This window comes from Stenella coeruleoalba (assembly GCF_951394435.1).
Source record: "Stenella coeruleoalba genome assembly, chromosome: 10".
Classification (NCBI taxonomy): Eukaryota; Metazoa; Chordata; class Mammalia; order Artiodactyla; family Delphinidae; genus Stenella; species Stenella coeruleoalba.
Window position 1 is genome coordinate 31,597,138 of NC_137156.1, and position 13,553 is coordinate 31,610,690.

General features: G+C 45.3%; 1 protein-coding gene across 4 annotated transcripts in view; it reads right to left on the reverse strand.

Moving 5' to 3' along the window:
- Positions 1 to 13,553, reverse strand: part of RUNX2 (RUNX family transcription factor 2) — a gene marked incomplete at its 5' end in the record, with an annotated part of 209,322 nt that overhangs the window by 39,233 nt on the left and 156,536 nt on the right. For 2 of the 4 annotated variants that reach the window (XM_079933086.1, XM_079933087.1), the window contains one exon: positions 13,155 to 13,328. The exons of the other annotated variants lie outside the window; for them this stretch is intronic. In XM_079933086.1, the coding sequence (XP_079789212.1) occupies positions 13,155 to 13,328 (174 nt within the window). The remainder of the gene's footprint in view (positions 1 to 13,154; positions 13,329 to 13,553) is intronic. 4 annotated transcript variants of the gene reach the window in all.

Genomic DNA, 13,553 nt, shown 5'->3' on the forward strand with positions numbered 1-13,553 from the left:
AGAACAGGGAGAAGTCTCTTAATGAAGAAGTCTGAGTGGGGAGAGCAGAGTGGGCAGACAGCTTTAGAAAAGCCCAGGGAAAGATACACATGGAAACTCAGTGGTTGCTATTAACGAGCCCCCTTTGGTAAACACTCTGGTTAGACGTCTGTGGGTGTGAATGAAGGGCTGCTTTCCTAAGAACCGCTCGCAACAGGGTACACCTTGGACACGGTGCTGAACTTCACGCAGACACGGGAGGAAACAAGTCAACAGGGGCCAAGCCTGAACCAGCACACAAGCGACTGCTTCCTGTCTGTGCTGCCAGTGGGCTGCTGTGTAATGTGGCAGGACAGGGGCCGGTGATTTCTGCCATGTGCGCCCCAGTGAGCACCTGCTGCATCTGGGGAGCCCAGTCCATTCAGAGAGCATCACATTCCCACCCCTTCTCCTCCACCCATTTCCCCCTCCTCAGCACTCAACTCGGGCTGCGCAAACCTCCAATATTTCATGAGAAAACTGGGGTACTTAAAATGAACTGCACAGACAGTTCTCCTCGTTGAAGATTATGCCTCTCCCTTGAAACCAGGGTCAAAGTCAATCATCTCAATGGAGAGAGGCAGCTTTACAATTTCCTATCCTAGACTATTTCTGTCATATTACTGTCATTCATAAGACAAATATACTCACATTCTTAGCTCCGTGAATTCCCATTTCCAAACATTTACACTAAATGGTAAATCTTAAATCCTATGTCTTCTCTAATAACCCTGCTAACTAGACTGGAGTTTTAGAATGAGCTTTCCCGCTCACTTCCCGTTCTCCTGACCAAGAGGGAACACCGTTGGAAAACAAACAGGCACTTCCAAGTGCAGGGGGAGCGCTGGATAGGGGGCTCTGGCACTAACTGTGCAGCTGTGCACCAGTAGTTCACCTTCTCTGAGTATCGCTGTCATCAGGTGTAGATGAGAATGGATGGGTTATCTCTAAGATGTTTTCCAGCAATAAAATGCTATGATTCTAACTACTCGGAAAATTGGGCTCCCAACCCTCAGTCCTTTCTGGAGTCGGTAGTTGCAACAGCAAGGACCAAAGCCGCCCTGAGCTGATCTGGGGCGGCTGGGAGAGGAACTGATGGGGGCTGACACTCGCGGTGTGTCCCATCACAGAGCGTTGTGGCCCACGTCGGCAGAGAAGGCACCAAGAGCGGGAGGAGTTTGACTCCCCTCCTGTCCCCAGCCAGGCGGTCTCTCCAGCTGACTAAGGTGCCACCAGAGTCGCTCGGCAGACCACCAGCCCAGCCGATTCCAGACCTTAAGGCTGAAATCTGAGAAAAAAGCAGCATCCTGTTCGGATAGAACCGGATGCTACGCAGGGTGCACCAGGCATGATGAGTCATGTGTCCGTACAAACAATGGGAGGAGGGGGACTTAGTAAATCCTAGGGGACCATGGTGGGGAAGAGAATGAGAAATGACAGGTACAGCCTGAGACGTCACAGCCCCTAACAAAATGTCAAAAGAAAAACCAGAAGGAAGTTAAGACAAGGTAATGAGAAGTGCCTTTTCTCAGTACCACCAATTTGGGACTGGAAGGAACTCATCACTGTCTTACAGAAAATGAGGGAATTTTCTTATTTTCTTTTTAGTTAGGGCTTCTCGCTGACAGAGCAGAGTCTGCAGAGTTCTTCCTTGTATTAAGGAAAACATGTCTCCCTGGAACTCCACTCACTCCTCATTGTAGCTTCGCTGCCTGGGATTCCTTGTCCACATGACAGTTATTACATTATTTGAAGATAATGCCTTTAAAGCTTACTACACGATAGACAATACTTTTACATTCTCTTACTCCATTTACCTAGAAAAATCTAATAGAAGAAACAAAAGGCTATACCATATGTCACACCTCACCTGGCCTCAGCCTCGGCACATCCGGGACCTCAGTGTAAAGGTAGCAGAGGGAAGGGAACTAGCTACAAACAGGTAGGACCAGAATTTGAGAAATAACTGGGATGTGGTGCTGGCCAGGGGAAGTGACCTTAGTTCAAATCACAGCATTGAAGTGGATGCAGGAAATTCAAGTTCAAATCAGGCTATTAACATCTAGTGGGTGAGATGATAGCAGTCGGGATGTTACAGAAGGTCCCCAGACATGGTGAAGCCTGTTGTCGGATGGATGATGGTATTGTCCATGGTTCCAAGAACTAGCTCCCACTCCTTCGTTCAAAAAATATCTATTGAGTACCTCCTCTGGTACTCTGCTAGGTTCTAGAGATATTAATGGTGAATAAAGAGTCTGCCTGCCCTCATAGAGTTTACAGTTTTGTGGGAGATGCTGACATTAATCAACTAATCATATAACTGTGATAAGTGCTAAAAAGGAGATGTCCTTGGCATCATAAGAATGTACAGTGGGGGACTCCAGCCAAGGCTGGGGAAGGCTTCTCTAACGATGAGATGATTAGAGAAGGGCAAGCAGAAGTCCAGTGGATATGTAGGTGGGGTTAAGAGGGCTTTAGGTAAAGCGAACAGCATATATCAAGTTCCTGGGACGGAGGCAGCAGAGCTTTTTTGGAGAGTTGAGAAAGCCAGTGTGGTTGGACAACTGACAAAAGGTTCAAGACAGTGTGAGAAGAGACTGGAAAACAGGTAGGGAGGATCCAGGCTATGCAGAACCTGCTGGGTCACGCGAGAGGTTTTGGTCTTTATCCAAAGTGCAACGGAAGGTCACGGGGGTGTTTTTAAGTATGGGGTGATATCATCAGATTCACATTTTTAAAATCTCCCTCTGACAGCATCATAATAGAAACAGGGCAGAGGTCCAGCCCAGGACACACACAGGGAAGGGTGGGTAGGGAAAACAGCAGCTGAAACAGATGCAAGGGTGGAGTCCAGGAGCTGCACTCAGGGAACCAGGAAGCAGCCTGAGGCACTCAGCTGCCTCTGCACATGGTCCAACCAGGGGGCTGAGGTCCTGAGATGCCTCAGCTGGACCAGATTGGCTCTGGGTGGGCAGGGTGAGCCTGCGATCAAGGGCCTTGGGCCTGCAGCTGTGATCTGGGCAGCCTCCACCTCATACTTTCTGGTTCAGGGGTAAAGCCTGGGCATCTGTACATGGAACAAGCTCCCCAGGTGATGCTAATACACGCCAAAGTTTGAGAACAACAGGCATCATTTTTACTGATGATTGTTAGAAAGGAAAATTACCCAACGCTACTCTGAATTAATCTTCCCTATCAGGAAGAACGACCTTCAAATAGAATGAGCAGAACAAACATGCTTAAGAGGAATTTAAGGCCCAAGAGACGTGAGGAGATACGAGAGAGCAACCCACTGCTTTAAATGAATTCAGGTTCTTGCTCCAAGATGAATTACACCCCACAACATTGCAAGAATGTATGGAGACTGGCAGACAAAGGGCTTCTCTTTGACAGAGCAGGGTCTGCAAAGTTCTTCCTTGTATTAAGGAAAACGTGTCTCCCTGGAACTCCACTCACGCCTCATCGTAGCTTCGCTGCCTGGGATTCCTCATCCACACGACAGTTATTATTTGAAGATAGTGACTTTAAAGTTTACTACATGATAGACAGTACTCTTATCTCTTTCCCCATCTACCTTTCCTGAGAATGGCATTGCCTCGGATAAAAATCTAAATTGCAGCTAGTTTTCTGGAGCCATTGATTGCAGACCACTATAAACACCTGAGTCCCTTTCAAAAGCCTGTGTATAATCAACACTTCACACTTGATGCCCAAAGTGACTATCAGAAAGCAGAATGGGTTCACTAAAAATTTGTTTCCTAGGATTACGAGAGCAATAGGTGAAAAGAAAGCTCCTTCGTCTGCTGTGCATCTTGGCCTCAGCAAGATACACACCTTACCTCTAAAGCGATGTACAGGTAGTTAAAAGGCCCACCAGAAAGTGGCTGTTGATACGGGTCATGGTCAGCTTCGAGAGAGGAACACAGTGGCATATTCAAGGGCATGATAATCCTAGTTACGTCCTGCATCTTCAGCAAAGTCTTTAAGAATGAAAAGCAACCTTCCTAAGCTTCAAGATGAGACAAAATTGGGAGAAACAGTCAACATGTTGGATGAGGAACCAGAGCTATAAAATAACCCTACAAGATGGAAGGAGGAGGTGAAAGTGACACAATGAAGTCGACAAAGAACAAGAATACAGCGCTGCATTTGGTCAACTCCAGGACGGCACGGGGGAAGTCTGCCCCAAGAGCAGAGTTTTTCATGGACTGCAAGCCACAGTGTGATGGGATGACAACAAGTCAGCACAATCTTGAGGTGGATTAACAGAGCATGAGTGGACCCCTCCCCACTGGTCAGCGCTGGAGGGTTGTGTTTTCTCGAGGTAGGGTCAGCCCAGAGCCCTGGAGAAGACAGAACAAGGCATGGGACCTCCATCTGTCACACGAGGAATGGTTAAGGGATGGCCAAGAGCTCCCATCTACCCTCAGCCTTTCCATGAGACACCTACTTCCCAGCTGAACTGAAGCTTGGATTTCCCCATGTTCTTCCTCCTAACCTTTCCGCTTAGCTGTTGCTCACTCTCCAAGGTCACAAGATGAGCCAACTCCTCTTCAGAAGTTCTTCTGTCTTTACCCTAACCTACCAACCTCCAGAACATTCTTTCTTCCACATTGGTAAGTGGCTCAACATCTTCCTCGTTTCCCTGACTTGCACTGAGTCCTGCTGAGTCCTAGAGACACTGTCATTCCCACTGACCATCCACCACTGCAGAGCCCACTTCTGTCCACAAGCTGCAACTACTTCAGGAGACAATCACTGCTGACTGGCTCTTCCCAGCATCTCTGTCCTTACCTGGGTCCCCAGTGATGCTCAAAGTCATTTTCCTTTCCCCCCACTCACCTTGCTGACAGCCCCAAAGGTGTACTGTTCTTCTAATCCTTTCCCCTACACCCTCCCCACCTAAAACCACCTTGTCAAACTTCACCTTCCCGGGACACTGATTTCTAATTTCAGCCCTGAGAGTTCCAGAATCTCCTGGTGCCTAAGTTTTCTCTCTCTTTTTTTTTTTTTTTGCAGTACGCAGGCCTCTCACTGTTGTGGCCTCTCCTGTTGCAGAGCACAGGCTCCAGATGCACAGGCTCAGCGGCCATGGCTCACGGGCCCAGCCACTCGGCGGCATGTGGGATCCTCCCGGACCAGGGCACAAACCCGCGTCCCCTGCATCGGCAGGCGGACTCTCAACCACTGCGCCACCAGGGAAGCCCGCCTAAGTTTTCTTATTCGCTAAACAGGGGTTCACGATACTGACTCTTCTGTGAAATCTGTCCTCTTACTGACTCTTCTGTGAAATCTGTTACAACCAACTGTTTTTAAACAGTTAAAAAGCAAGTCCTTATCAAAATAAACAAAGCCCTGGAAAGAATCTGATGGTCTTAACTGGGAATAGCGCCATACAATTTTATTCCTGGAATACTTCTGCATATATTAAAATGAAAAAAATGGAATGAAAATACTTTTCAAACTGATAACATCTGTAATATAATGTTGCTGCTATTAATACCACATAGTACAATAAACTCCAGCTCTCTGTTTGAAGGCCTGGGTGCCCATCCACAATTCAGCATCAAAATACACCATTAGAGCATCCACTATATCAAACCGCACGCCTGACTCGCCCCTCTCCCGGGGTAGCCCTGGAGGTTGAATATTTCATTCAAAGTTCGACTCCTATTCTGATCATTCTTCCCAAAATCCATAGCAAGAGGTAAAAAGGGGCAAGAAGGGTCCCTAGGCAACTAGTAAAGACACGCAGACATATGTGTACACATATACACACATACATCTACGTAAAGCTCAAACTAAATATAAAACTACAAAGAGAAAGATGATGCTTTGGAAAAGGATGAGAGAACGAAACCCAGACTTCCTCTGGGCAGAGTCCTTAAGTCAGGCTAGAAATGGAAGAGTCTTGGGGAAGGACAAGAAGAGGCATCATGAAGGAGATCGATTCTCCTTATCATGATTCGATATTAACTGAGCACCTTGTATTCCAGACAGGAGAACGTTACGAAGACAAGATTTTGGAACTCAAGAAATTGATTTTTCTTGGAACATTACCCGTCTTGTGTTTTTCCAAAAGCGTAATAAAGTCAGAACATCTTCAGTTAATAGGGAATTCCAACCGACAGAAGTCCAGAGACCTTTAAGGAGCTCATCTACAAATGATGCCAACAGTTACAGTGACCACACAGCACACTGACAGCCAGCCCTTCACAGGGTCATACTGAGCTTTATCCTTCAAAGCAGCCCAGGCCGGATCTGAACTCCACTCTTCCTTAGTAGATGGCTGCCAGAGCTGAAGAGGTGTGAAATTTGTGCTATTTCTTCATAAGAACTGTAACCAGCAACCTCCTCTGAAGAGCTTTCCTGCTCACACGTGTGCGTGGCAGCAGTAAATTTTCCTGGTTATTCTGCCCAAAAGATCTCAAAGGAAGAAGACAGGACAAGACTCTGCAGTAACTTCAGAAATGAAAACACAGCACCACCCAACTGAAAGAACAGAACTTCCAACCACCTGCCTTGAGTGTGGTGATTTCAGTTCCTTAAGACACGAGATGCCTATAGGTGAGTAGGACCACAGTGATCGTAAAGCAGGGGACCTCATTTGACTCCCACTCCCCACATCCTACAATTCTTCTCATGCTGAAGGCACCCGCAGTCATCCTTCCTGCTCAGTAACAGTCACTGTGCCCCTCGTGGGGTCATCCTCCTCACACTCACAGCCACCGCCACCCACCCTCGCCCGCTTCACCTCCCCACTTGTTTTCACCCGAAAGAATTGCGGGGTCACTCGGCACTTGAATAGGACGGTAGTTTGGGACACGGCTGCTCAGCTGTGCTTTCCTATTTCTAGAAGGCTTTGCTGGTAAATGTCTCCGTGCAAGCACAGCGGCCTGAGGGCTAAAACAGCCAAACACATACACAGCTGAAGCCCAGCTGGCCAGGATCCTCTTATTGCTTAAAGGGGCATGTTTGCCAAGGGGACACAGCAGCAGACTGAAGTTGGGCGGAAACGACTTCGCTTCGGGCGAGGTAACCGCTGATAAGATCATCATCATCCTACATGATGCCTGGCAAGTTGATTTTCAAGATATCCCTAAAAAGGTGACCTTGAATATAGGCTAATATAGAACTGTCCTTTAATTAGCAAAAGCAATTATATTGCATTTTAAAACTTAATTCAGATACTCCTAATACAACCCTTTTATGAACATTTCGTCTCTGAGGATCCTAAATAATATCTGATGGAGAAAGAAAAAGACATTGGTCCATTAGGACACGTGCCACTCAGACAGTCAGCAACATGGCCGACTCAATGGCCATGAGGCTGGTTGCCCACTAAGAGTCTGGAACTCACAGTCAACTATAGTAGCTCAAGAGGCCTTTAGCAGCTCATTCCTCGAAGAGTCCATTTCCTCCACCTATAAAATATGTACTTTACAGAATTGTTTTAAGGCTTTAACGAGAACTTTATGTAAAACTAGTTTGTAAATGGTAAAGAGCTGCACAAATGAAAGTCTGAAATGGGAGGAAACTGGGCCAAGCGGGACGTACGCTGCAGCCTCCTGAGGGTGCCTGGTGGCTGAGTGCACAGGACCCTCCAGCTACATGAATCTGGCCTTAATTCCTATATTTATGACTCACTGGTGTGTAAGTGGGACCTTGAGCAAGTTACTAGCCTCTCGGACCCTCGGTTTTTACAACAACGCTACCCATCTCATAGAACCGTTGTGAGAAATGCCTGCTACACGATACACAGTCAATAAATGGCAGCTAAGAGTAATCCAATCAAATAGGTACTAGAAAAATATTCAGGGTAGGATAATAATGGGTCACACTTCCTGAAGAAGTCAAACACCGGTTCATTCATTCATCACCAAACCGAAAGTCACCAAGCAGTGGGCACCACAGAAGACAACAGGGACACAGAGGTCAGTAAAACATGGCCCTAGACTTTGAAAGTTCAAACTCTGACGGAGGAGACAGACGTGTACACAAATAATTGTCACCACGTGCAACGGTGGTGTGGGAGCCTTAGACTCAGCTTGGGTGGGCTGGAAGAAGCCCGACAGAGGTGACAACATTTGACCTGAGTTCTGAATGCGACCATCCTTCATTCCCTCTGGGGCTACTGCAGTCACTTCCTAAAGGATGACCCTGTTCCTACCACTGCCCCCTTATGATCCATGCTTCACACAGCAGCCAAAGGAGTTCTTAAAAGCATGTGAATAAGATAATGTCATTCTCTTGCTTCACATCCTTCAATAGCGCCCCACTGTGGTCTGGACAAAACCCACACTCCTTACCAGGGCCTTGAAGACTCTCCTTAATCGAGTCCCTGCCCGCTCCCCTTTTTCACTCCGCTCTACCTATCCTGACCTTTCTGTCCCCTGCACACACCGCATCACTGCTCCCTGAGAGCCTTTGCCTGAGTTTCCCCTTGGCCAGAAATGCTGTTCCTCAGAGATCTTCAAAGCTCTTCAAACTTTCCAACCAAAATTAGCTTCTTCCCTCCCTACACTGCTCTCTCTCCCACTACTCTATTTCATTTCCCCAAAGTTTCTATTATTATCTGAAATTACCTTACATGTATGCTTATTGACCCAATCGCTGACTCTATGTCACTAAAATGTGAGCCCCTGGTGAAGAGTAACTATACTATCTTGTTCTCTTACATTAATGCCTGGCAAAAAATAATCACTCAATAAAATCGCAGAATGCCCACCCCTAAGGTTACATGAATTTCCCAATCCACCAAGGGCCTGAGTCAGCTTTTTTATCCTCTAGATGCGGCTCACCCATCCAGAGAGTACTGAGTTCAAAACAGTGCTTATCTTGAGCAACATCTCCTAACACAGTCTCCCTACTCCACTGCTACCACCATGCTCTGAATCAAAAGAAGTGGACATTTGTGACAAGCTAGGTGTTTCCTAGCACCCAGAGACAGGCAACCGATGTCTGAAATATTAAAAAAAAAAAAAAAAAAAAAAAAAAGAGGTGCAGAGGAAGCAACTTCCTCAGGAAGCCATGGGGAGGCCCTGGGCCCTCAGGCAGAACGTCGCCATTAAAGACCTCAACAGAGTGACAGGTCAGACCTGCACTGCAAAGAAGCCAGCCCACCATATGGCCAGGACCTTGAGCCCTAGGAACTGTAAGACACACTAATATGAAACACTAAAGGCTTAGGACTTCTTCACTTTACAATTCCTAATTTCATTTCACTTTTCTGGGAGTTCGACTTGCCTTCTATGCTGGCATGTAGGAGAACTCATAGTGACTATACAACCATGATCACTGTCTACAGTTTGGGGGTAAGAGCTTGAGATATCAAGAGGGCCAAGCCGATTGATGAGAGATAACTGGGCCATTTCTGTTACAAATACCTTTAGCCAAAGGATTACGTGAACTAAAATGCAGGTGTGGCATATTGCAAAGAAGTTACAAAATCCAGCCTCTTAAGGAGACTTGAAATTTAATCATGTGAAAATGTAGACCCTAAACTGAAATGATACCAAATGATTTAACCACGTACGTGTTCTACTGAAATGTGATTTCTGCTGTTATTGTTCATCAGAAGGGAACAAAGGCACCCTGGGGTGGGAAATCAGGAAGAACGGTCAACACGAACCAGGCATGATAGTCCAACCCTTCTTGCGATGATTTCTTCTTATCTAAACTTTCATTCATTCGACATTTAATGAGACGCTAGCTACCACTGTGCTAGGCACAAAAGAAAATAAACGCCCGGAATAAATCCCTCAGAGAATTTCTAATCTAGAGGGGAGATACAGAAGCCATAAAATAAGGCTACCTCAACTGAAGCTTAGAGGATGGACAGGCAGCCTCCAGATGAAGGTTCCAAGACTTTCATGAAGAAGATAACAGTGACCTTGAAGGATGGGTGGACCTTGTCAACAGCAAGAGACCGCCATAGATAGAACAGTGTAAGTCAGGGGGTACAGAGGGAAGATGTGTACATTATAGCCTTGGGATAGAATGTGGCTGTACAAGGGCTGGGAAAGATAACTCTTCACTTAGACTTTAACTCAAGGACAGAACTTTTCTGCTCTCCCCCATGTCCCCTAAGACCCAATTCTCTACATGTGGTTCACTCTAACTTACACTTATTAAATAAATAAGAAAATGAATCCAGGGAGAAAAAAATGATCTATTCAATTCACTTTGAAGTTGCTGCTGCTACGGATGTTTCTGGGTTGTCCTAATAATCCAGGTCATTGTAGAACTCCGCACATCTTTGGTTATGGGTAGATACTTGTATTGTCTCACTGACGACATGCGGGGGTTTAAAGAAAGGGCATGTGGCCAACAGTGGGTAGGGGCAGCATGAATGTGTGTGTAAGTCTGCAAATTTGGAAAGCTCAAGGAAGTTGTAGGGCCCAATACCTTGTGGATACTTTAAAAAATGAGGAGATTCATCTATGAATCAGTTCTACTGATGCCATCATCCCAAAACGCAGAGCTAATACTCTTGTACTATAATTCCAGAAAGTGATATTTTCGTTTTTAAGAATACATCCAGTGAATATTGAAATACTGTTTTTAAATGATCATGATGGAATTGCAGCATGATATGGTATAAGACCAAACATACTGCCTTAGGAGTCAAGAGACCGAATTCTGCTCTGTCACTAACGTGCTGTAAAACTGCAGACAAGGGGCTTCCCTGGTGGTGCAGTGGTTGAGAGTCCGCCTGCCGATGCAGGGGACACGGGTTCATGCCCCGGTCCGGGAAGATCCCACATGCCGCGGAGCGGCTGGGCCCGTGAGCCATGGCCACTGAGCCTGCGCATCCGGAGCCTGTGCTCTGCAACGGGAGAGGCCACAACAGTGAGAGGTCCACGTACCGCAAAAAAAAAAAAAAAAAACAAAACTGCAGACAAGGAGCCTAACCTCCGTGAGCCTCCTGACGGGGAGGAGGCTGATGCCTGGAGGTGAGCATGGTTGGTGGAGGTGGCCAGGCTTTTGCTCGGCTCACATGCTCATCCGGCAGCAACGTGCCCCGGGCCTCCTTGGAGCCTCCCTCTCTGCACTCCTATGTGGGGTCAGGGGTGCTGCTAAAATGTAGATCCTCTTCACAACGCTTACCTAGCTTTCGGTTAATGATATCTAAGGTAGCTTTGGATTCTAAAATGTCCTCTGGGTCCTATTTTCTGGTGTCATCTTTAGGTTTGAGGACAAAGCCTTGAGAAAAGCTTCTTCTTAAATGAATCTAGCAGCACACAGGTTCCGAAGGCCATTTTAAAGGCTTTAGCCATCAGCAAAATATAATTAGTAAACAGTTAAGGATTAAAATATAGAAATCACACATTTAAAGAACCCAGGGGTTGCCAAATCACAGAACATATATTTTTCTTATATATATCTTATTAGCCATCGTAAGACCCTTACAAATCATATATAAACACTTCTATATATGTATACACATACTTCTCCACACATACACACACACACAGACACACACACACACAGAATCTAAGGATTACTATAAAGACAAAAGTACAGCTGTTATGAACCTTAATCAATGATCTAAAATCCATCACTTTAACAAACTACTGTATATAAAATAAATAAGCCATAAGGATGTATTGTATAGCATGGCGAATACAGCCAATATTTTATAATAACTATAAACAGAGTATAATCAAGAAAAATTTTGAATCACTACGTTGTACATCTGAAACTAATATAATATTGTAAAAACTATATGTCAATAAAAAAATAAAAAATAAAAAAATTCAGTCCATTACTTTAAATGTAGTAGCACGCCGCACAGCGACAAGCTTCAAATTCACAAGTTGGTGTGAATTTCACCCTGGCATTTTCATCAAGGACCCATGTCTAGTGAACACACTAACCTGACTCCTACATTTCAATAACTGGAGATTTATTTAAACCTAACACATGGCTATTCTTCACAGCGTTCTGTGTTTCTTCTCTCATGCAGATATCTGGTTCTCTTCAGTGTTTAGATATTTTATTTTTATAGTTCTACATTATTTAAAAAATACATACTCAGGCATATCCATATATTCAGACTAATACCCATAGACCCACAGAAACCTAAGTAAATATCCAAAAAGACATATACCTAATAAGGGCAGGACAGAAGGAGAGGCAGGTAATTTCGTTTATAAACAATTATGCTTATAAACCGTTAAAGACACTCAAAACCTAACGGCTACAGACAAAAACCTAACCATTAGACAAGATCCAAGTTGAGAGTTTATTGTACATTTTGAGTTATTTTCCTTCCCATCTAGTCGCTCTGCCAACAATAGTAACTAGATGACATGTTGAGTTCCTTGCTGCTCTCAGTACTGTGATCTGCAAATGAAAGACCTATGATGATTAGCACACTCTCTTGTCACCATGGCATAAAAGCAAGCAGACTAGTCCTACAGGAAGATCTGCTTTTGCCCAAGTGGGGCAGGAAAAAAAAAAGGGTTGGGAGTCTTAACGCACCAAATGTGAATGATTGGTCTGTAATGCGATGCTGATATTAATTTTTAAGAAGAAAGGCAAAGCAAGAAGCACACTGGAATGCATAAAGAGAAATGTCACATGGAGAACGGGAGCTCAATGTGAATCAGAGGGGACTTCTGTCTGCCCGATGGGCCGCTCCTTGGTCTTGCCTTATAACCAGCAATTAAGGCTACCTGTTAGCCCAGGGCAATTTTCCAGCCAACTTAATGAAACAGTTATACATGTAGGAAACATTAGCCCAGATCTGAGATGGTAATGCTAATTTTCCAACAGTGAGGGTGTGATGTTATCCCCTGCACCACCTGGACACAATATAGAAACCGACAACAAACATTCTCCCAGACAGCATGGTATTACCGTCCCACCAGTGTGCAGACTGACATTGCTACAGAGGACAGCATCAGTAGAAACTTCCCCCAAATTTTATCCCAAAGTTAGTGGATACTGGTATTTGGTTTTTATTAAAAAGAAAAAAAAAGAAGGCCAGTGTCTTCAAGTGTTGATTTCTTTCATCATAAGCCATTTCCCAGCTCCAGAAGCTTTGAAGTGAACGCGTCTCATCTGTCAGGCAGCCCCTCACCCCCAGCCTGCCGGAGTCTGCGAAAGTGAGACCTATGAGTCTGTCTTACCTGTAATCTGACTCTGTCCTTGTGGATTAAAAGGACTTGGTGCAGAGTTCAGGGAGGGCCGTGGGTTCTGAGGCGGGACACCTACTCTCATACTGGGATGAGGAATGCGCCCTAAATCACTGAGGCGGTCAGAGAACAAACTAGGTTTAGAGTCATCAAGCTTCTGTCTGTGCCCTGGAAACAGCAAATCATAAAATAAAAGCATATTAATTAGCTGAACAATTGACCATGCTAAATAGATACGTGAACATACATACTAGGGGTTTAAGCGAAGGAATCGTCAATACTGATCTTTATAATGATGCGTCTATATAATGCCTCCCATTTCAAAGGGCTTTGTGATAAGCATCGTCCGGTGGCAAGCATCCCTGGTTCTGTTCTAGGAATGGAGAGCGGAGG